Source organism: Molothrus ater, chromosome 7 (assembly GCF_012460135.2).
Source record: "Molothrus ater isolate BHLD 08-10-18 breed brown headed cowbird chromosome 7, BPBGC_Mater_1.1, whole genome shotgun sequence".
NCBI classification, from domain to species: Eukaryota; Metazoa; Chordata; class Aves; order Passeriformes; family Icteridae; genus Molothrus; species Molothrus ater.
Window position 1 is genome coordinate 28,502,500 of NC_050484.2, and position 24,283 is coordinate 28,526,782.

General features: G+C 43.9%; 1 protein-coding gene across 9 annotated transcripts in view; it reads left to right on the forward strand.

Annotated features, from left to right (window-relative positions):
• KALRN (kalirin RhoGEF kinase) overlaps positions 1-24,283 on the forward strand; it is a 465,026-nt gene that overhangs the window by 372,340 nt on the left and 68,403 nt on the right. Inside the window, exon 1 of one of the 9 annotated variants that reach the window (XM_036386507.2) lies at positions 16,377-16,581. The exons of the other annotated variants lie outside the window; for them this stretch is intronic. Coding sequence (XP_036242400.1) covers positions 16,500-16,581 — 82 coding nt within the window. The 5' untranslated portion in view covers positions 16,377-16,499. Of the gene's footprint in view, positions 1-16,376; positions 16,582-24,283 lie in introns of those variants that run through there. 9 annotated transcript variants of the gene reach the window in all.

Genomic DNA, 24,283 nt, shown 5'->3' on the forward strand with positions numbered 1-24,283 from the left:
ATGTGTTCATGGCCTTGATGTCCTTTATATCTCTGTCCCCCTTGGCCTCAGTTTTCTTCCTGCACATACCAAAGCTGTATCAGGGAGCCTCAGAATTAATGTGATCTCCAGAAGTGCAGCTAGAAATAATAAAAATAACCACTCAGTCCACAATTTTGGCCAGTGTACAGCAAATAGGCTCTGTGTCTAATCAGTTCTCCCTCTATTAGGAAAACAGGAAATTGTTTAAACTGAAAGAACAGATGCTGGGAATAAAGAAAGAGGAGTAAGCTTAAAGGGGAAAATGCAGTAGCTGCTGAAAGAGCCTGCTGGTCTCATGAGGTGCTGGAAAGATTAACATGACAAATGGTTTCTAACTATTCAGTTGTGCCCTTCTCCACTTCCAGTAGCTTTAGGCACTGGTTGCATGCAGAATCCCTTGGTCCAGGCTTCCACAATTTCTTGCCTTTCTCTACAACCCAGAACAAAACCTAGCACATCTTATATCAACATTGATGATGTTCCTGGTCTGCTTCAAGTATGTAAACATACACAGTTGCAGAAAAGCAGGTTAATAGCTGAATTTTGCTTGCAATTACCAAGGCACATAGTTCTTTGCTTTTACAAGCACAAATAATTTTAAGAACAGAAAGTACCTGTACTCAGAACTTAACATTTCTAATAATAGTATTTACCATCTATTTTAGAAATATATAGAGTTTGCCAAGTCTCAAAACATAGTTACATCTTCATAGGCAGAAACGGCAAATTACTCTGTTTGGTCCTATTACAAGTAATGGTGGAGAATAAATGTAAATCATGGCTCATAGAAGCTACCTGTTGCCCTTAAAATGAAAGATTAAAGAAAGTAATATGTCACCCAACATCTGAATAAATGAAAGCTTGAATGATTTGGTGGGATCACCAGAATATTTTGCAAAACATGAGTGCAATCCTCATCAAGCCTTTCTGAACAGTCTTAACTGAAAGCCACTAGAAATGCAAAACCCAACTTGACAATGGAACATGTGCTCTGTCTGGCTCTCACTCTTTTACACTATTCCTTTGAAAATTGGTGGTGAATTAACATAAAATATTGCAAAAGGAAAGACATGGTGTGAATATAGCAGAACACACCCAGAATAGAACACTTCCTACCTTTTGTCATGAAATATCTGTACAGATCTCTCTTGTTGATCATTAAGAGTGCAGAGACTTTAAGGACTGGTCTCCCAGCCTTCCGTTGGCTCCTGGCTGTGTTCCTTTGGAGGATACAAAGGATACACATATGATTTTTTCATGACTTGTCTACAGCTCAGAGCACAAGTATCCTCCTGTCTGTCCTTCCTTTCTGATGATCTGACAGTGTTTGCAATTACCCTCTGTAAAAAGGCAAACAGGTTTCTGGGATTAACCTTTTGCTAGTGATATACAGATGATTGAGTAAAAGGAATTTGTCTGCAGTCTCTGTTACTGGACTCCAGAATTTGCAGGATGGGGGTTTTCTTTCGGACTAGTATTCCTAGGAAGGAAGAAGAAAGATCTCTGGTACTAGAAATGAAGCTCTGTTTGAACTATCCCACATGAATATATACAGGAAAGCTGTGACTTTTATTTCTGTCTCTTTAATCCTATAACAGAGCTCTAAGATATTAAGCTATAAATTTCAAATTGAGAGAGAAATCCACTTGGATAGAAAGCAATTTCATGACCTTCATTAAGCCCACTGAGCCAAGCATATTCTTGGTGGCATCCTGTTAACTTTGAGTGATTTCAAATTTGAATTTGGCCCATGAAAGAATTAGATGAAATCTTGGTCTTAAAAGTCATTGTCTGATGACCCTTTACACAGGTTTTTTTCTTGTAAAATCAAGCCCATGGGGTAACAAAGAGTAACAAGAGGTTAGTTCTTGCAGTAATTTTAAGCAACCTCCATCACAAAAAGAAAAAGAGGACATTAAAAAAGAGATAGGATTTCATGGCATTTGTTTTGGATTCATGATAGATGAGAGGAAGGTCCTGTTCAGGGCCCCAAAGCAGATCCTGCCCACAGGACATGCTTGTGTCTGGTGCATATCTCTGGAGGAGATGAGGAATATATTTTTTTAAGACACTGTGCAAACATCTTGCTGTGCAGGCTGAAGTCCACTTAACAGCAGGGTGGCAGTGCTTGGTCCTTGTACCAGACCAAACTGAGAAATAGTTGGATATTTTTTTCCAGAGGAAGAGGAAACACAGATCTTGCAAGGTGTATGTTGGCAGGGTGACCATCTTGCCTGTCCTTCCCAGATGGGTCACTTTGTCCAGGAGTCACTGGCAGAGCACCAGGCTTTGGGCAGGAGGGATGAGAGTTTTGGTGCTGCACCAGTCACAGCTGCTCATGTGTTTGGGGGTCACCTGCAGCCTGAGAGAGCCTGGGGCTGGTAGGTGCCATGGCAGGCTTGGCTGGGACAGCAGGAAGCAGAATAAGGATTTAACAAGGCTGGAGAGAAGAGTGGTATCAATGAAAGAGGTCACATTTTGGTAGTTTCTCCAGTTTAATGCATTAGTGTGCAAAGCCGGTGATGCTAATCCAGCTCTTGCTGTGTTTGAAAGACTCTTTCCTCCAGTTCCTGATCTCAGAAGAATCATCTGTGTAGGGAAAAACATAATTGTTTCTTCCCACATCTCTGTTTTTTAAGAACATCCTGGGTTTTAGTGCAGGAAAAGAGTCTAGGCTGCTTTTGTTATATCCCTGTTCCTGTTGAGCTTTAAATTGTGATCTGCATTGGCTCCAGCACTCTCTCGGTTGCGTTTTAAACAATCTCTGCTGCAAACATATTCTATGGTAATGGTTGCTGATGTCCCAGGGGAGCTGTGTGAGGACAATTCAGAAGTTTTAGCATGCTGCATTAAACCTTCATTTGTCCTTGTGGAGGCTGAGAAATTGTTTTTGGTTTTGAGAGTCTTAATGAAGAGTGGTCAATTAAAATGTTTGTAAGGCTCTGAACTAAAGGAAACATTTCATTAGGTAACACAGTTGATTTAACTGGTCCATAAGCTGGTCACGGGGTTCCTATTAAACAAACAATGTTCAGGCTCTCATTGTCAATATAAATATGCAATATTTAAATTTAAAAAACCAAACCCTCACTTCTGTTCCTGATACTGATCCAACAAGGGTGTTCAGAGTCAAAATTTTATAGTATAGGCTGTCTTTCAAGAGAGGTCCCTTCTGCTGGCATTAAGTGCCTCATGGCGTCCTTGTTACAAGTTCAAGACATGGCTTACAAAGAAAAATCACGTCAGGAAATGTTTTCATTTTCACTCCTTTTCAGTTACAATAGAGTGACTGTAAGTTGGTCACGAGTGTGGTGGGACATGGCAGCTCTCTGGGCTGGCACCAAGGTCTGCCAGAGCCCAGCTCAGGGCGGCTGCTCTGCCTCAGTATCCAAGTGTGGCTCCATGCAGCTGTGAAAGGAGCAGGAAAATAAAGATGAAATAATTCAAAACCACTTTGCTATTTCAGTCACATCACCCTTTCCCTTGTTTTTTCTCTGCTGGCTTTCCCTCCTCTCATCAAAGTCTGTCTGCCTTCACTTTGATGGCCCTTCACAGTTCTCCCCATCATCTCACTCCTTCCTACCTCAGAGGGCAGTGTCTCCACAGTGCTGGAGAGCTGCTGATGCCTGACTCCCCTCCCTACTGCTGTACTTTGATCCCACACTTCTGTGCTTTCTCCTGCTTCACAATCACCCTGCAGAAGAACTCGGGCCATAAAGTGTCCATCCTTGGAATTATCCATGCTTATACCTTCTCCTGGGCACAGTTATCTTGGAAATAATAAAAAAATGAGCAAATATGTAGCAATATGGGTGATGAGATCTGATTTTCATTGTGTCTAAGGGGTAAGCCAAGCCAAGGCTGAGAGGATGAGCCATATCTGTGTATGGATATTCATATCACAATGCCCATAGCTCTACCAGGGGTTTTACCTGTCAGGTACATCAAAACCAGAAAACTAAACTGACAAATCCTTGAGAAATATGTGTCCTCCCCTACAAGTCACAGACACAGCTCATATGCAGGCTGTGGGAGCCCTGCTTTCAAGGTGCAGATAGTGTGCAGGCTGTTCCATGGTTTGTGAATAGCCCTACTTCACTGAGGTGATATTTCTGTTTCATTTGGTTTTATCTTCAGTATGGCATCACTAGATAGTAACACCTACATTCAGCCATGGGGACATACCAGGTACTGGTAAAGTCACTTATATTTATTGCTTCAACTTCTTTCAGCTTCAGTTCTCTAGTCAAAACAAAAGGCCTCCAGTACTCTACCTGGAACTTTATTTTTATGGAAAAGGACAATTTTGATGAATGCTTTGATAAAACAGGAAAGGCTATTTTGGGGGAAGTTGCTTTGCTTTTGTACAGTGGATTTTTATTATTTTAAACACAGGATTCTTTGTTTAAAAGAGAGAAGGCCTGCAAATTTTCTTGTTTACTTTGCCTTTGCTTCCCCTTCTGGCAGAGGGGGTAAAATTTAGCCACATAGCTGCTGTCAGCTTAACCCCAAATTTCACAGTACAGTCTCTATGTTGTTTTTATCACTGAAAAAAAGAGAAATGGAGGGAATTTAAAATGCTGTGGACCACTGAGACTCACCAAGAGTGCCAAAGGGTTCAGCTCTTGGTCTGGCAAAGAAACTGGAGAGAAACTCAGTAGTGGTTTACTACTTTACTTTTTCTCTTTACTGGAGAGAAACTCAGCAGAAACTCTGTGTCAGGCTCAGGAGTGCAGTTCCTTGCACAGCCCCTGAGGAAGACCAGGGTCATAAATTCTCCATGCCCCCCTGGTTCTCCTGCCTGCCTTCCCAGTCTCTTTTCCTGGGGCCAGCCCGTGCTTTTCAGGGCCAGGTTAAGCCAGCCAAGATAGATCCCTTTTGCTATCCTGCACGGAAGTGAGAACTTCCCTCCTCAGCTGCAGCTCATGAAGGGGAGGTCCCAGCTGGCCCCTGGCTGCTCAGATGATGGGTGAGTGGGTGGCCACAGCCCTCTCCTGGCCCCACGAGCTATCTGAGAGGGGATGGTCTGAAAGGACTTCAGCTGAACGTACATGCTGACAAACAAGACTGCATCAATCCTTTTTTTCTTCCCAGCTTGTCTTCACACACATGCTGGAAAAGGAAACTTTAATTTTTATTGCTCACATATTGATGTCCCAGCTGTTGGGAAACCACAAAGACCAAAGATTGTTCTACTGAGTAAATATTAGACTTGTAATTAATTGAGATAGTTTTCTAGAATAATGTGGGCTATGCAGCATCCCATTTGGCCTGGGGAAGACTGGAGGCATCTTCCTGACTCTAAACAGTCCCCAGCCCTTCAGTGATCCCAGCACATGTCTCTGTTCATAGCATGGCAGAGCTCAGCCTTCCCTTGTGTTAGCAGGAGCAGAGCAGAGAGAGGGGCCTGTGAAGCACCACAAATGGTGCTCACAGAGGCTGAGCAGTGGCTGTTGTACTGAGAAAGGACTCAGCTCTCCTGCTGGGCTACTCAGGGTCAAGAGATCAGGTCAGGGATTATCCAGAGGGCTCTGCACAGTTAGCCAGGGGAGGCACCTGCTGAAAATGGTCTGAATATTCTTTTTATTAACTGCAAAGGAACCATATGGGTGTCTTCTGTTTCTTCTCCTGGGAGCTGCAGTGCCTCAGTGCAGTGCAGAGACACCAGAGCAAGCAGGCAGTTCAGTTTGTACCACGAGGTTTTACACCAGCTCTGACCTAAAGGCAGCAGCCAGAGCATCCCCACACCTCTGCCCCACCAGTGAAAAACGAGCACCCAGAGGAAGGGTATAAAAACAGCTCTTTGAGTAAAGTCTATTTCCTCTGTATTTAGTCAAGTCTTAAAATACAGTAGTGTGGTAGGAGGGGGGGTGGCTGTGCAGCTCTTGGCCCATGGAGCTGACAGGAAGGTCATCCTCAAAGATCAGCGGGAGCATGTGCATGACTTGCGTCTTGTGTTTCCTCTGAGCACAGACTAAATTTAGCATTTTCACAGATGGACATTGAACCATAATCCATCTAGGACTGCAGGGTGAAGAGTGGGATGGGAGCTGTTTGCCTGGGCTTTTTGCTGTGTAACCAGCTTCAGTGCACCACCACTTATTGTGCTCCTCAGGGTTTTCTGCTTTGCTCAATATTGTGGAACTTACTGCCTGATCCTTTTCCCTGAAATTTTTAAAGTTTAAGCATGAAGGAAAAGTAAACTGCTGGTTCTGGGTTCAGGCCTGACATCCCTACTTAATGTCAAACTGTGCATGTACTTTTCAACAGCACCATCACAAAGATTGAACCTATAACTACTGGTCCTTGCAAGAATTGCACTAAGACAAATACTAATGACTGATGATTTTGGGTTCCCCAAAATGTTGCCTTCGCACTCTTTCAGCTTCTAGACAGTTAAAGGGACTAATCCTAAATGTGGTATTTGTACCCTGCAAGGCCTGTATACTGCTGGGCTGATCCTTCAGTTGCTTATCTTAAACAACTATTTTATGAGCATGTTTTGAAGTGAACTAGTTCTGCTAAAAATCCCATTTCCCTGACTGGTCTGAGCTGGAAATAGGCAAACCATTATGCAAAGCACATGTGTATTAAATAATGTATTTCCAGTAACAGAAATTATGTTTCTGTGTATCTGCTCCAGCACACTGCACAGATTTGATATAGTGATCTTGACACAAGAAGCCTGATTTTCCTGTCATATATGCAAGCATTTTGCCAGAGCACTTATTCCCAGGTTACACATTTTGCAAAAGAGCCTGAAACAATGTCAAATTTGCTTAGTTCAGATTAATCCCAAATTTTATAAAGTAGAGTTAATGTTATTGCAACTATGATGATCTAAAAGTCTAGAATAGGAGGTCATCATAAATGCCAGTGTATCTTTTCCCATTCATATTAGCTGGTCTCATAAAGAATATTATTTCTTTATAAAAATGTTTTCTTTAACTCCAGAACTATACTTTTCTTTTCTTGAAGGCAGAGTCCATATTTGACTGTATTTTCTTTAAATGTGTTTAAATAAGTCTCTCACACTCTAGAACAGGAAAACATGTTAAACCATTCTTTTCCTCAGGTGTACTAAGCATTTATTAGAAGGTGCCACTTTACATTTGTATTATATATTCTTCATATGCATTGAACATTTAGTGATTCTGCAGAACTGTAATGCAGTTGAATAAGTTTGTTTTTTTTCTTCGCAGAGTTTGCAAAATACAAATTAAATTTTACACAGCATAGAGATAATTGCTTGCATATTGCAGGAAAGATTGGGATGGCCTCCAGCCTCACTGAATTTGTGCCTTCCAAGAAAAACAGTAGTCATACACTGTCCAACACTTCACAGATAAAGCAGCCCTGACTTTTCCTTAGCAAGACAATTTGCAGCTCATGATTATTGGTGATTCCCGTTTTCATTAAGTGAACCTCAAGTTCCATTTTTCTCACTGATAACATTTGCCTGATGCCAAATGACAGGTTTTTTTATTGCCCTTTGCTTTTGCAAGCCAAAAAGATTACAAGTTCAACAGTAGCACCCAGAGATCATATTTCAAGGGCATTTTTCTATTTCCTAGACTAGGGAGGAACACCAAAATATTTGAACTCAAGATACACTCCTAAAAGGTATTTTTAGGTCTTTGTACAGTTCAGTTTAACTTCTTCAATACTGTACCCAGCTCTTTATTTTCTCTAGAAAATACAGTCTCAAAGTCTCAAAGAAGACTATTTTCTTTAGATTTCATGTATCTTCAAGATTTTAAGTTAATAGCTGCATTTTGCTAAGGAACATACATCCAGTTTCTTTGGAAATCTGTGGGAATTGCATTTAGCTACCAGGGAGCAGATTCTGGCTTTAAGAACCAAATAGCATTCTTCAGAAAAGCACCAAAGAACTTATTAACTCTGCAGGACTCCTACTCAGTGAAATAAGAACATTCTTCCTTTCACTGACTAGAAAAGTCAAATTAGGTTTCATGCAGGGTGAAGGAATTGGGGTGCTCTTGGGGCCAATCTGGCCTGTGAAAAACCTTATTGAAAAAAAGCTTTGTGCATGGATGGCTGGTGAAGGTGGTTCAGGCTTTACACCCTGTAACCCTCATGGCCATTGCACATCTGTCCAGACAGATCTGCTGTGGTTGTGCTGTGCACACACAGTGCTGCTCCACAGGATATCTGCTGGGACACAGCCTTCACCTGGCAGCTCGACACGTTCTGCAATGTTCTGCAATGCTGCAGCCTTTCATTATTCCAAAGATGTGCCTTTCTGCACATAAAAATGCAAAAATGCTCATTCCTCTCCCATCAGTTTCTGATTGCCATCATAAAACGGGACGTGCAGGCACAACAGAGACAGGGCTGAGCTCAGCAGCGCTAGGGGCAGAGTAGAAGATTGTCAGCCAGCTGGAAGTACCCATTTTGTCTCACAGCAGGAGGCTGAACCTCCCTGAGCATGAGGAATGTGTCCTGTGCCTACCTGAGCAGCCAGGATCTAGCACAGCAGTGGGATCACCCAGACCAGTGGGATCACCCAGACAGCCCTGCAGTACAGGTGATGCAAGAGCCACACAGCTTGAGGCTTTTGCAGTGAAATCTGAGCAATGCTGACAGGAGAACGAAGGCAGATCAGGGAAACAATCTGGGCTAAAACAAACCTTTTTTCTCCACTAGGTTAATTTTAACCTAGATCCGCTTGCGGATCAGATTCACTGTGAAGCTGCACAAACATTTCTGTTGGCACAGGGGAAGCAGCAGGAAGGAGCAGGCACCTGGGAGAGACAGAAAGGGCACCAAAGGGATTTGGCAGGACTATTGGCTCTTGACAACTCAAAGTGCTCATGGAACTATCATGTAATGTGGAACTGTTACGTACCAAGAGATTGCCTGAACATAGGAATTAAAAAAGTACTCCATGGCATCATGTACTTGTCCCTCTTGCAGAAAAACCCTAGAGGGTTTTCTGTCTTGTGGTGACTGGAAATTCCAGTGTGTAGAAATCCAGCTTTTGGCAATGTCAGATGGTACCAAGCAGAAGGGGGATTTCCAGAGGTTTTGGTGCTAGACTGGCATTCCCAGGAGCACATTTCAAAACAGAACATCAGTAGAGCTCCTGTCTGTCAGAGAGCTAACATCCTCAAAATATCCTAACTGCTGGTTAATGGACACCAAAGAATGAAAGCAGGCAGAGGTGCTCCACACTGAAAAAAGAAGGGTTGTTTTCTAGCTAGTCATTCCACCAGATGATAAAAATAGCTTTTAAACTACTTTTTTTTTCAATTCTCTGCACAGCAGGCTGCTTGTTATGTGTGCCCTTGTTATTTATACCCACCATAAGTTTCAATAGCAGCTTTACAGATTCTTTTATGCTTGTCTTAGATCTGGTGTTGTAAATCAGAAAGCTTTGCCATCTTAAACATTGCTGGTAAGAACTCCTCTGCGTTCTTTTTACCTTAGAATAAAAGGGAAGTGGAAAATACACTTAATGCAGTAATTTGGCCCAAATAAATATAAGCTTTTACAATACTGACACTGAATTTTATTTTAATTTGAGTGCAATTCCTCCAGATGGGCCAGAGAAAATTTTCCCCCTAAGCAGCAAATAGCGTGTGCCAGTTTTTAAATTTTTCTTTTAGCTTGCCTTAAATCCTGTTTGTGTTGGGTAATGGGTGGGGGAAAGGAGATGAACAGCACTTGCAATTTGCTGCAGAACATCCCAGGAAAATAGTCTGAATACTCTTCCATTAAACAAACAAACAAACCAAAACAGGTAACAACTTACTCTAAAGAAAGAGAAATAGCATTTAAAGGAAAATCAGCTGTGGCTTCTACCATCCAAACAGAACAACCTCAGGCAAGTTGGGACAAGCAGGCTGGGAATATTTTTGTTACACTGTTGGTTGGTAGTTGCTAGAACAACTCACCTTTGTCATGCCCCAGTGTGCGAGGCTCCTGTTTGTCTTGGGAAGCAGACTATGATGGGCTGAGATAGGCTCCTGATTTCCCCACTGAGGCCCAACACAGTAAAGCAGGAGCCAAAACATCCAAAAGGCAGCACTTTAATGCCTCTTGTCTTCTGTCATTGGGTATTGCTGTAACTCCCAAAGATATCTCTCTGTTCTAATGGAGATAAGTGCTTCAGGAAACAAACACAAACCTGCTTTAAATTTTTATTTCACTCTTTTCTGCTGAAGGGCTGGGGTTTTATTCTGACCAGTAGCTTGTTCAGGATGTGCTCACCATCCAGCACAGCTCCCCAGCAGCCAATGGGTACTGTACCAACAGAGTGTGGTGTGTGGTTTCGCTTACGGGGCCTCCCAGGTCAGACTGGTTTGTGAGGTGAGGCTCTTTGCTGCAGCCTCATCTGAGCATAACTCATCTGGGGGTGCTGCTGGCAGGTCAGAGAAGTTCTCTCTGCTCACTCAAGACCTTGCTGAAGCGGTAGAGCCAGTCCAGGGTCAGGTGAGCCTACGGTGAGGTCAGGGAGGACGGTAACGGAGCTGTACTTACACCAGCTTGTAACTGTTTCCTCACTGTCAGCAGATGGTTACTGCTTAGGAAGGAGCTGTATATCGAGGGGAATTAGTCCTGTGGAACAGGACAATGTAGGAATCTGTTCTGAGATCTCTGAGAGGCAAAGTTAGACTGGAGGTTGAAGGGGTGTATGTGTTCTGCAGGTGTGTTCTGCTCCAAAATAGGTGAAACTATCCTGGGCAGTACCTACCTGAGTATTTGGGGGGGCAAATCTAAATTCTCTTGAAACAGGCTGAATCGTGTGAAAGCAAATATGTGTTATTTATTCTGTGGTCTGCTCTACAGTCATCCACCTTTACTTGATGATCTTTATAAGATATTTTCTGGGATAAGTCTCCAAGCAACTTCTCTCTTCTGTAGATCTTCCTTCTTCAGAGAATGCAGAGAAAGAGAAAAGATGAGTTGTAAATAAGGAAGGAAAGGCTGGTGTCAGTGGGGAGCTTGTGATGTTTGGGAGAGGTGGGTGAGCAGTGTGTAAAGGTGAGGTCCATCACAGCAGAGCAGATGGGTCTTTGGCTTTACAGTACAGTTGGTGTGCCAGGATGCTGTTAGGTCATGGCAACTCTTCTAAGCTGGCATAAATGCACCCCGTGCTGACATCCACAGCAGAGAGATAAGGATGATATATCCTAACATTTGCTGAACATATGCCTACATTGCAGTTCAGCTTGGAGGTTGTGCTGGACTGTCTATATTTCTTCTTAATTTGTTTGGTTTAGCTAGTTGAGAATGTTCCTTTTTTGCCTACTACTGTGCTGAACTGAGGAGCCAAAAACCTTTCCTTGGAGTTGTGCTCTCTTGCACCAGGAGGGAATATGACTCCATTTATTTATTTATTTTTAATTAATTTTATCTGTTTTAGTACCCAATAAATTTGTTGTTTTTTCCAACTGGCACAACAAGGCTCTGGCTATTTTTAAAGAATATGGTTCATTTGATTTAATCTAATGAATGTTTAGTGCTGTTGAAAATAGCTGGAGTCAGAGCCAAGAATAATGTACTGAAATGTGCTGATTGAGCAAGGACTGCTTCACTCTGCCAATCTGTTTCCCTCCAGTTGTTCAGATTTACCTGGTTTTGCAAGTAGCATTTGCAGGCAAGATGTATTGATCAAGGTGCTTTTTAATACTGATTCCAAAGGCCAATAGTGCCAGAGACATATTTTGTCACACTCATTTCTAGACACAGCTAACAATGACAGCTCCTTCTTGTTGTTCAGTGTACGATGCCTAATCTGTTTCAGACCACTTTAAAGGGAATGTGACATGCTGATATCCTTTTATTTCACATAGGAAAACTGAGGCACGAAATGGTAATTTTTTTCCCCTAAAGTCACCCAGAAAGCAAGTGACAGAATGAGTAATAAAATCAGCATCTACTGGGCTCCTGAAGCTGCAATGTAAGTCCTGATTTCTCCATGAACTGAAGCAAGACATAATCGAAAAAGAAGTTCTGCTAAATCCTGGTGGTTTGCACTGGTTTTCAGAACATCCATGTCCTGCCTGCACCCTCTGAATTGCTCTGTAGAGGTATCTAAATGTCCCTATTAACAAAACCTAAATTTCATGCATCTCTTTGCACTATCTGAATTTGACACTGCAAGGCACACCAAATATTTAAATTATGTTTTTGAAACTGTACAAATCCATCTTCCTTTTGCCATCCATCAGTTATTTCTGTTAGATAGTTGGTTTGCTGTTCCTCCCTAAGAAAGGAGTGGCTAATACTTAAGCTTCATTGGATTAAAAAAATAAATCAACCATAGTACATCTTATTCTGTGATAGTGATGTCCATAGGGAGGGATTTTCTGCAGAGATCACTTTACACCCTAAAGCACAATGTAGGATTGACTTGCATAAGTAATGAACAGATGCTCCTGACAGCTATTACATTATTCATCTCCCTGTGCATGTGATGGGGAGAAGGAAACAGCACCTGTTACTATGGGAGAAATATTGTCACTGCTGTTCTGCATTACAGACCTCCAGGGCAATCTGGGCCAGACGTGTTTCACTGCATTTGTGTTGACCCAAAATGAAGCCATGCCAGTTTACATCCCCTCGCTATTTTGTCCTTTGTTTCCCTCAGATAGGTCCCTCAGTTTATAAATTAAGAAAATAAAATTGCTGCTGAAGGTGTGAGGGAGCACTGAAAGCAGTGAAAAAATTTGTTTTCCATCTTTCATCCCAAATTTTTCTCAGGAAAGCTGGGTAAAACTATTAGAACTTATTTCCCCTCTACAACAACAGTACTTTTTACAGATCATCTCAGATTTCATATGGAAGTAACTCATATGCCTGGGGAATTTCTAAAGGAGTGTTTAAGAGTGGACAGAAGTATTTTCCTTGTCATCCTGACCTTGGATTGAGATGAGTTCCCGTTCATCATCGGTGTTGGGCAGGACAGCACGCATGGCCCATGGTGCAGGCACACTGCTGATAGACTTAGCTTCAGATGCAGCCAGCCAGGGCCATAAAATTCTCTTGTTCACTCCACTGCAGGTAATGATTGGAGCATTTAGAGTGTGTTTCCAGGAGATGTTTCCTTAAAGAACTCCTGTGACTCAGTCTTCCAGTAAAGGGGGTTTATAGCAAAGAGGGAGGGTGCCTTTTTACACAGGCAGATAGTGATAAGACAAGGGGGAATGGTTTAAAGTAAAAAAAGGAGATATTTAAGTTAGATGTTGGGAAGAAATTCTTTGCTGTGATGGTGGTGAGGCATGGGAACAGACTGCCAGGAGACATTGTGGCTGCCAAGTGTTCAAGGCCAGGTTGGATGGGACTTTGAGCAACCTGATCAAGTGTAAGGTGCCCCTCCCTATGGCAGCAGGGTTGAAATAAGATGACCTTTAAGGTCCCTTCCAACCCAAACCATTCTGTGACTTTATTCTTTGATTCAGCTAAAGGTTAGAGCAGGGGCAGGGATCTTTTCTTTCTCAGGTGACGTGCTGATAATTCAGGGACCACAGCAACACATAAATTCATCCTGCCCAATAATCTTCTAGTCCCAGACAAGCAGCTCCTTGCCCTTCACCTCGGGCAAGTGGGCTGTACAGATTTCCATCCCCCACACAATGTCTGCAATATTTCTACATCCCAAAGGCTGAATTTCCTACTTGAAGCTAAAGAATCAGTGCAGTTGGCAGCATAGTGCCAATTTGCTGCTGCTGACAGATGTTTTTCCCAGCTAGGGCTGGAGCTGAACTAGACTGCCCACAGCATGTCTCCTCCTCTTCTTTATAGGAGCTAATTGATATGGTGTGGTTATTAAGAATATGGCTTTCAGCCTTATTTTGTGAAATATTTATTCCATGTATCATTCATTAGTGGTTATGTGTGGATGTTCATGTTTCTAAAGGGCAACTTTATAGAGATAATCTTCACAACACTGCTGGAGCTGTAGAGTGGGGAGGGGCAGAGCCTGCTTCCTCCCACAATAATTACTTCAATTCTGTTTTAATTAGGGAAGGAGTTTTTTTAAAGACCTGAAATTGCACCTTAATTATGTTTTAAAGTTTGGCTGCAATTACAAGAGTTGCAACCTTGCTTCCCAACCCTCCTCACAGTCTCAAACTCCATGCCCATGTGCTGGTTTAGTGAAGCTCATTCCCTTGCAGTGTTATTGTGGTGCCTCTGCTGGCACACTCTCCATGGTTTTCCACCACCCTGGCTCTCAGCTGATGGCTCTGATCAGCCCAGTTCCCCCTGCCTCCCCAAGCTCCCCCCAGCATGCCAGGCTCACACAGAATCACAGAACATGCTGAGCTGGAAGAGACCCACAAGGCTCCTCAGGGTGGACAACTCTTCCAGGAGTCATGGGAATTTAGAGGTGGAATGCTAGAGGTGAACAGATTAGGCTGTTTCCTAGTTTCTTAAATGAGGAATATTAAAGGTTTTCTTAAGATGATTTTTAAAACCAACCAAGAGCTGGGATCTGGCAAATTAGGCTCTGTGTATGGCCTGCTCCTGCCTCAGGTGCTGTATTGCAGGTCTGGGCAGATGCCACATGAGCAGTGAAATGCCAGCGAAGACCTTACTCCTTTTCTGTTTGCACAAAGGCTGAGATCAGGTGGGGGCAGCCGGCCCATGGGGCAAGAGGTGGGCATGCTGTGCAAGAGGGGGGGTTAGAAAAGAGAGATGCAGTTCAAAGTAGAAAGCAGAGAAGTGAGGAGCTGCCTCCTCAGAAAAGCCCTGCTGCAAGTTTCCTGAATCACTCAGAGGATTTGAGCTGAGCTGCTGCCTGGAGAGCCATGGCAGGGACAAACACAGAGAGAGGTGCAGAAGGTGAAGGTGTCCCAGCTGGTTCCCAGCCCACCTTTTCCTTCTCTGGCTGCAGCTGTGCTCTCTGCTTCATGTGTGACATATTATCTCCCCACTACAGGCACAAGAGCCCTGAGTGCACCCTCCAGACATTCCCTTGCAGCTCCCAGATAGGCAAAGACCCAAGTCAAAGAAAGACACAACACACAGCAAATGGGAAACGGTTACAGAGCCCTTTGTTCTCGTGTACTGAAAACACCTTGGTGCTCAAGGGCATTGGCAAGAAAATGTGCATGCTTCAGGCGTGTGACAAGGTTGTCAGTCCTTTCAATGTGGCTGTAGTCAAAGAACAGTTCCTGCAGAGCAGCCAGAAGTGAAGCAGGAAGGTTTCATATTTGCCAGTGTGGTGGAGGGAGTTTCTCAGTTTCTCCTCTGTCCCTCTCCTGGCACCAGGTACTGGGGTCTTTCTGCCAGGAGTCCTTAGGGTCTGCATGATCGCACTCAATGGTTCCATGGAATCACTGAGTGCAGGCCTGCCTCTGGGCAAGAGCACCCTGAGGTGGGTTTGTGAGCACTCTGCCATGGCTCCAACCCTCTCCTCCTGTCCAGAAATGGCCTTTGCCCCCCTGGGAGTGGACTTACCCCAGAGCCATTGCCAAAAGCCTTAGGCCAGATCAGCAGCACAATAGAGCTGTGCCTGCTCAAGCTGAAGCCCTGGCACAGAGTGGCACAAAGCGTGGCACATCTCCCCTCTGCTCTTCCCTCTCATACCTATGTCTGCCTGGGAGAAGGAGCTTGTTGGGTTTGTTCAGCTTTTGATGCAAGAGTGCAAAACTATGATGCTGTTGCTCTGGAATCCTGCCCGACCTCTCCTACCAGCTGCCTCTAGCAAGGTTCGGGATGTTTTTGGCAACTCCAATTTTCTGTGCTTTAGGTGGGAAATCCTAACACAACAGGCTGGCACCTTCCAAAGCACGCTGTGCCTCTGGATCTCGAGTGTCTGGGTCCGGGTGTCAGAAGGGGAGGCATTCCCTCTGCAGTGCTTCGGGCAGCTCTGCTGCTGCAGGAAGCAGGCAGAACCCTTGGGATCACCGCCGGCTGGGCAGTATTTTCAGCCAGTTGTAAAGAGTTTTAGCTGTCAGATGCTTAAGTTAAGGAATGGCACTGGGGGCGGGGAGGGAAGCCAAGAACATTGTGAAGTTTAAAAAAACCCCACGGCAATACAAGTTTTGCCTTTTAAAGGCTTTGGTGGAAACCCCCCATCCGCAACGTATCAAAGCTTTAGCAAACTTCCTCCCGGGCACTTTTTATTTCTCGCTCCCCATCTCGGATACCGCAGTTCTGCATTTCTTCCTCCCGAAAATTCTTTTTTTTTTTTTTTTTTTTTTTTTTCCTTCCAAGCGTTGGCGGAGCCCGGTGCGGCCGCAGCCCCCCCGCCCCTCCCCGGCCGGGCCGGGCCGGGCCGGGCGCGCTCCGCCCCCGCCGCAGGCGCCGCCCCCGAGGAGCGCGCCCGGCTCGGGGGGACCGGGGCTGCCGGCGCCGCGGGCAGCGGCTCTGCCGCGCTGCTCGCCAACAGCTTCCTGCCTTCTTTCTCTGCAGAGCCTTGTTTTTTAGTGTTAGTATTATAATTTCTTTCGTTGTTTTTCGCGAGCGGGCCGGTGGCTCCTTGCCATGAGCAGCCCGAAGGCAGCATGAAAGCGGGCAGGCGCGGCTATCCCGCCCGCTCCGGTGTAGGATGGCTCCTGGCGAAGTGCTGCTGCTGCTCCTGCACAGGTCGGTGGGGCCCGCGTGTGGGGAGCCTGGCCCGGGGCGCTGCGGGGGTCGGGGGCTCTGTGGGGTCCTCGGCAGGACAGCGTCCCTCCGGGGACAGCGGGGGACAGCGGGGACAGCGGTGCCCCCGGGCCCGGGGACAGCGGGGGACAGCGGGGACAGCGGTGCCCCCGGGCTCGGGGACAGCGGCGGGTGAGCCGGTAGCGAGCACCGCGAGCGAGAGGGCAGGAGTTGACACAGTTTTACAGTATGTATATATATACAGTTTTGCAGTATAGTTGTACATTTTAGCATTGCTCGTAGAAAACTCTCTGCGACTGTAGGGTCAATAGGGCGGGGAGAAATATTTGCTTAAATGATTATTTTTTTTCCTCTTTCCTTTCTGGTCTTTCTTGGGCTCCAGTACGAGCAAAATGCTTTGAGAACATCTGTTTCTCACAGTTCACAAATCTCTGAATGGTGATGGGGGAAGGTCTGGGGAAGCTGGCTGAGCTGAAATGCTGAGAGAGATGTGGGAAAGCCAGGGCAGCTGGAGTGCCTTGTAAAAATAAAATCAAAATCTGGCTTTTATGTGGAGCAGCACAGCTCAGAAGCATTGACTGAAGGTTTCTCAGCCTGCAGTCTTTATGCTGTGATATGGCTCTTGGACTTGTTCTGGATAATGTGAGGTTTTTCAAAGATCTGCTTGTGGGATCTCAATGTTTCCTGTTCTCTGAATGGCCAAAGAAAATGTCTCGAACAAAACTTGGCTTTTGTTTTGTTCCTTTTTTTTTTTTTTAATAACTAAAGTTTTCACATGCAGTCTTTTGGTAACTGTGGAACCCAAATAAAGAGCAGATAAAGATGACATTGAGGATGGGTGGGCCTGCTGGTTTCTTGAGGCACACATTTGCAGTGCAGGAGCCCTCTTTCCCAAGTTACTGAATTAGTCACACTTATGTGGTGACAGCAGCAAACTAGTTGGTGATGGAGTTTGCCACTACTTTGTAAGATGTGATCTGTTTCAGCCTGGGGAGAACTCACGACTCACAACCTCATGCTAAGGAAGTGATTCTCGAGGTCAGTGCACAGCACCCCGCTGCTTTGCAGCCTTTAAGGAGGAACACGCAATCTGGTTTAGGGGTAGGGCTGCCTGTGGAAAGCTCGTGGTACTAAACCACTGGGAAAGCCAAGTCTCTTGGACAGCCCCTGCTTTAACGTGTTGGCCCATGCAGCAGGGGCTGGAGCAGCATTCAAGCTCTGTGAGAGAGCTCTGGTCTTGAAAATGTTGATTCTAAGGGATTAAAATCTCCCTGCTGCCTGTCCTGCCTACAGAGGTCTCTAGAAGGGGGAAGGGGTAACAGCTGGCTCTTCTCTCTCCAGTTGAAATGTTAACTGTGTTTGCAGTTCTAGTTTACTGGGTTGGTAACAAAAGGTGTTTTGTGATACAGATTGATTTACTTCTTTCTTATCCTTGGTTGTAAACTTCAGGCAAAAAGTTCTAAAAGGCTGTCTGTCATGCTGTGTTTATTATAGAAAACCAGAGATGGTGGAAATACTCCCTGAATTTAAGCAGGTACCAAACCTGATATTTGAGAAGGGATTCAGGTGCCGCAGATGACAGCATCAGTGTGCCTTTGTTGGCAACTTCTCCCATTGAGCTTGGAGATGTTTTCATGTGGCAACCAGAGCTCTGAAGCTCTAACTTCATGTATTCTGTGTTGTCAGCAATCACCTGGGGGGCACACTGTTCATCCGAGGGCTCCTCACTGATCTCAGTCTTGCAGTGCAAATAGGTGAATGTAGTTTGTATTAAAGGTGGGTGTGAAGCATCTCAGTGCTGCCCCATAGGTGACCTTACCTTTTTCTTTGGAAATTTGACTCTGCTTTTTCCTGGTGCCAGTGCCTGATGTATCTTGATCTTTTGCAACTGCTCAGTAGGTTTGGTGTGTGAATAAGAACTGTCCAGAGAGAGAAATAGGGAAGATGAGCCTGCATTCTGTGTCAAACACAGGTTTTGTGCTCAAACAGTTGGTGTGAGCTGCATCATTGCTTTCCATGGAGCTTGAAAGTGATGTGGATGCTTGATCTCCTAAATAGCAGCAATAATGCAGAGCTGAAAAAACCCAAACCCGAGGTCCCCTGTGTATCATGAAATACGTAAGTTTTGTGTAACTGGGCATTTCTCTGAAGGATTTTGAAAGATGACTCAAACCCTTTTGCATTAGTATTCCACTGTCTATTGCAGCAGTAGAGATGCTGCTTTTTTGCCTGTTTCTCTTGGTGAGTTTCTGATCTTGTCAGCTTTGCCCATGTACAGAGCTGTTGGGATCCATCCAGAGAAAGCCAGTGACAATAGCATTTGCAATTTTGCTCTTACCCTGATAGTTGCCTGCAGGAACTAAATAAGGAGTACTTCTCTGTTCTGCAATATAGAGAGATATGAATCCTAATATAGGAGTGCTTCAGAGCAAGAGTCTGTCATTTGCTTTCAGCCATAAAAAGGGGTACGTGAGGAGCAGCACACTTGCATAGCCTTTAGGACAGTGGCTTTAGTGGCTAAGAGTGTGCAAGCAAGGCTTTTTGCAGGATCTCCTAAATGCAGAAGTGCAAAGTGAACTAGTGTAACAGAATGCTTCTTAAAGCTGCAAAACTGTCCCTGGTTAAGAGGGTTCAAATTCTGATGGTCTTTTCATAGCTAGAAAGTCATTGAACTCTCCTTAGAAATCAGCCCAGGATTTGCAATTGAATATACTTTTTTTTTTTTTTTACATGAAGTCTATCTCCTCAGTTATCTGTGTGGTTCAGATTAGAAATTATTTTTAAAGGGAAAAGAGGGAAAATAAAGACATGGGAGGGATTCCCTCTTTGTGAAATGTCTTTTCCAAAGCAAATGGGCAGCTGCATGCCTTGGGTGTGAGAAGATCAAAACTTTGCTGCCTTTAAGCGCAGAGCCAAGTCCAGTGTGTGAGTGCCATTCCTCTGCCCTACCTTCTGCACAGGGCTCTGAAGCTGATCAGTGAGTGGGAACATGGGCATTGGGTGAGACTAAATTCCAGGCTCTGATGCACAGGGAGCTGTAAACATTACCAGTGTCTCAGATTTAACCTGGAAATTAAATTCTACGTGCTGCCTTAAACTCAGGGCCTTATTTAGAGGACTTTTTTTTCAGTAGTTCAGCTCATTCAATTCTAGCCCAAACTGGAGCACGCTGGGATCTCACTGCCCTAAGGGACACCAGGAGGGTGGAAAGCACAAACAAGGTGTAGGAAATGCTTTTCTTTGAGCACAAGGAGGCAGATGTTCCCATCTGCTGGGCTTGAGCTGGCTGTGACTGTACCAGGTACAGACAAAGAAAAGGGTCTGTGGTTAAAAGTAATCAATTGTCAGAGTAACTTTAGAGTTCAGATGGGTAACATTTTGCTGCAGTGTGGCTTCAGGTGAGAAAATAGTATGGTTTCTACTTGAGGGTAGCCAGAAACCAGGAGGAGATTTAAAGGGATGCGCTGTGTTGGCTTTGATAAAGAGCACATCCTCTGCCTCCTTGAGAAGTTGTTCCTCTGAGTAGGCTGCTGGTTGTATGCAAACTTCTGATTTCAGAACAAGAAACTTAATCTGAATGTCAAACCTTAAATCTCACTGTGTTAAAGTTGAAAGGTTGAGTGGGTTTCTGTTTGTGCTAAGCTCCTAGTAAAGCTCTTATTTTAAATTTTCTGTCCCTCTAGCTGGTTCTATCTCCTACACTTTCAGTCTTCTTTCTGCAATTTTCTGTTTTACTGTCTTCTTTTTCTTTCTCTCCTTCCTTCCTTTCCCTCTTCTTGCCTAAATCTTTGGTTTGTTACTGGATCTTTGCTGTAAGATGAACAAAGAAAGCTTGTCCTGACAGAGTGGTGATGACTTCTGTGCAGTGAAGGGGGCTCAGCCAGCCACCCTGGTACATCTTTTCTAGCTGGGCAGAAACAGAGCCTTAACTGGAAGTTAAGAAAACCAGCATCATCACAAGGGCTGTCAACAGCACATTAATAAAAGTTATTTCTTCATTAGGTAAAAAGTGAGATCTGATGGTGCTTTTTATAGAAGGTGCTGACACTGTTACAGGGAGCTGCAGAGCTTTGCTAAGGGAACTGGTACCTTTGTGCTGAGTGGTAGCAAGAGAGTGATCTGCAGTAATATATTTAAGCCCATAACATTTCCTAATTTGAACATATTTTATTTAGTGCTTCAGGCTGAGCCCTGGTTGCACTGTGTAAAGCATAATGGAATGCATGGCCAAAGCAGCTCTGTCAAAATTGAGGCAGAGGAGAAAACAATAGTAAAATAAAGGGTGTCAACCAAAGCTTGCTTAGCTTCCTCCTGGTCCTTCTTGAATGAGAAATATGAGGAAACTCTTAGGTTTCCCAAATAATCTCCTTGGGTGATGTCCATCTGTTGCTCATTAGTTGTATCTCAGCAAAGTTAAGAGGATCAAGTGTACTGGTCCTCTGTAGGCAGTCTCCCTCCCTCTCATGCCAGAGTTGAGCTCTGCTCTTTGTCCTGGCAAATTCATGAGCAAATGGCTGTGGAGAGGTTTGCAAGAGTTGTTGTTATTTCCTTCCAGTTCTATTAAGAGAAAACTGGTTAGCCCATGACAGGAACGTCTCTTCCAAATCCTGTGTTTTCCCACCTCTGCAGGCTGAGTCAGGAGTCAGAATAGGTCATAGCAGAGAGTTATTGGAAGGGACAAAAGAGTTGATGAAAATGCTGCTCAGTTGAGCAAGCAGGATTAACGTGACAAGGTGAATACTGTTAGAAAAAAAAAAACAAAACACTCTTTTTGTTGGTGTGAAACTGCTTTCTCACACCTGCTCTACACCTTCCTGACACACAGTTCTCAGTTAAGCATGTCCCTAAAGCATGACTGACAGTCCCCATGCCAGTGTTTTGTGGTAAATATTCTGAACCTCGCTAATCTGAACATCTTAGTATTTGTGTGGCAATGACACATAGGAGGAGTTCAGGAGAAGTCCTGGGGCTGATGAGTAACATCTGAGTATGGACAGTCAAAGGAGAAGCATGGACACTGCTCTGCTGGCAGGCTGTGAGTTCCTTGTAGGATTACTTAGTGTTGTTAAATCTTACCTGTTTGCAGGAGGGCTTCTTGAGGGTAGGAACCTTGTTCACAGATACAGCAGGTCACATTTTCAGTGGGTCTGTATTACTGTCGAAAATAAATGCCCAAGAGCACAGAATGTTTGAGCTTTTCAGAAGTGCTGGTTGCTGCACATGACACTGTGCTCACTGGTCTCATATGCCACCAGCCACTTTCTGTAAATCCAATGTTTATCATGTCAGTGCCAGTGTTGGGATGCTTTAGCAACTTTCTCTCAGTTTCTAAGATCCAAGCAATAACACTGTTATTATTTTCTCTCTTGAAAGTTACACGCACTGCTAGGCAGCTCTAACTCTCCTGATAGAAGCTGGCTCCTCAGCCTCTGGCTTCATGTCTCCCTGTTGTGACTGATCTTGCAGCCTCTTTACATGTGGTTATGTACAAGATGCAACAGAAGTGGTAGAGAAAGGAAAACTTTCAGATACTAATTCATGTGTGAAAAAGAGGTAGCAAGAGCTTCTGTAAACATCAGCTTTCAGTTACTGGTCTGGGCGTGAATACGTGGTGGGGATCCTTACTATTCAGATTGCTACGTTGTTTTCAACTTTTATAAATTTGTCCAGCTTTAAAGAAACATGGGATTTGCTTTTATGCAGGCAAAGCTCCAAAACTTCCCCTTTACTCCAAGGAGTATAGAAGAACCCACAAGGCTTTATTCATCTTGTCAAAAACCTGAAGAAAGGAGACTTTATTCTTAGGAAAAGAGAACAGATAATTGTGAAAAATATAGCTTGGATAACTCTCCCTGCTCAGTATGAAGACGTGGGGTAATTAAACATGCTGTTTTCCTATAAAATAAGTGCCAGATAGAGGTATTGTTCAGGAATTCAATGCACGGATGCTGAAATAAAATCTCTCCATTTTGAAGTGAAACAAAAAGGGCAGTTATTTCACATGACCCCAGAAAGATTTTGTTTGGGTTTTTTCCCAAACTGTTATATTTCAGCACACACCTTGTTAAAACTTATGTGTGTATTAGGAAAACTAATCTATCATTTCAAACTCAAAACCTCCCAAAGTTCCAAAGTTGTCATTCTAAAAATAGCATCAAGATACTTCTCAAGCACACCAGAGCACTGTTACATTTCAGTCTAATTCTTGTCTGTTAACAGACTTTATGAAAGTATTTTCATATTTGGCAAAAGTTGCAATTTCTTTTCAAAAGAGAGGAATTGGTTGGGCAGTTAGTGATTACAGCAGGGATCTACAGATCCTGTGGTTTTCAGTTCAGTAAGGAAATCCAATTTTCTGCCAGTTTAGCCACTGCATCAGTTGCTATTGCAGAAGAGTTCAATTGCTAATATTGCATCACACAATTCTGTGTCATATGAAGTTACTTTTTAATATAACTATAGAAGCACATCTGGATATTTTCTTTAAAAAGATGCATAGATCACAAGTAGGAGTTCAAGAATCATTAGAAAACAATGAGATTATCTCCAATGAGATAAGCTTGAAATCATCTCCCTTGACCATTCTTTGCCATTGGAAAACCACAGCACAAAAATTAATGTGCTTGCTCTTAGCTCCTGTTGTTTGATGTGGCTGGTTATGCTGAAACACAAACCAGTCCTTGAGTTAAAGGTAGTTAGTGCACCCCATTGGGTCTCCTGTTGAGTTTGACTTGCCTTGCATTCCTTAGTTCTGGACCAGCCCCACAATGCTCTCCTGAGCAGGCTGAGAACTTGGGAATCACACACATCACCTGGGCTCCCTTCATATAATTAGGGCAAAATATGAAAATGTCTCCAGTGAAGTTCTAATGAGATGAAAACTAGAACCTGCAAGCTGAATTACAGCAGTTAATAATAGAAAAGCCATAGGGGTTCTTCTCTTTGATGGGGAGAAACCCATTATATGCACTTCAGTTTATGTATCTGTCATTTATTTTTTTTTTATAATGTAGCACACATAAGATTATGTTGCAGAAGGTTCTGACTGGATTTTACTCCCTGACCTCCCAGTACTTCCCAGTGGTCGTGGGTGCTCCTTTACTGTACAGAAACCGTGGCTACTTCTGGGAAATGGAAAAAGTGTCTCAGGTTTTGTGTTGCCACATGATGAATCAGTAATTGCTATCCTGTTGCCCTTATTGCCCCCCAGTGCACTTGGTTGTCCCATGTGGTACAGCCATTGCAAGTCCTGGGACAGCTCAACAGCTTTGAAATCTTGGATCCCCTGCAAAATGATATTCCAGGCTGTGAAGTTCCATAAGGGAGTGAAGCCTGGGAGCCAGACCTGCTGGGAACCCATTAGCAAACATCATCCTGAGGAATCAGTAGGTGGTTTCTTCTGGGGATTGTTATCTTTTGTATTGGAAGCGAGTTAAACATGGAAATTTAAAGTTGCAGTGTACAGGAAAGCACAAGTACAGTCTATGTGTGAGCTTTGAGCGAAGGTCTCATGTTCACTTACACAAGAAAACATTGAAGTAAACATTTGGGAAAAGTGATGGACTGTGATTCTAAGAGACTGGATTTAGTGACCGTGGAGGTGTCTCTGCCATTTTCTGAGAATTTTTCCATGTTCATTTTTCACATGGAGCAAGCAGCCCAGAGCACAGAAGAAAGCTGGGAG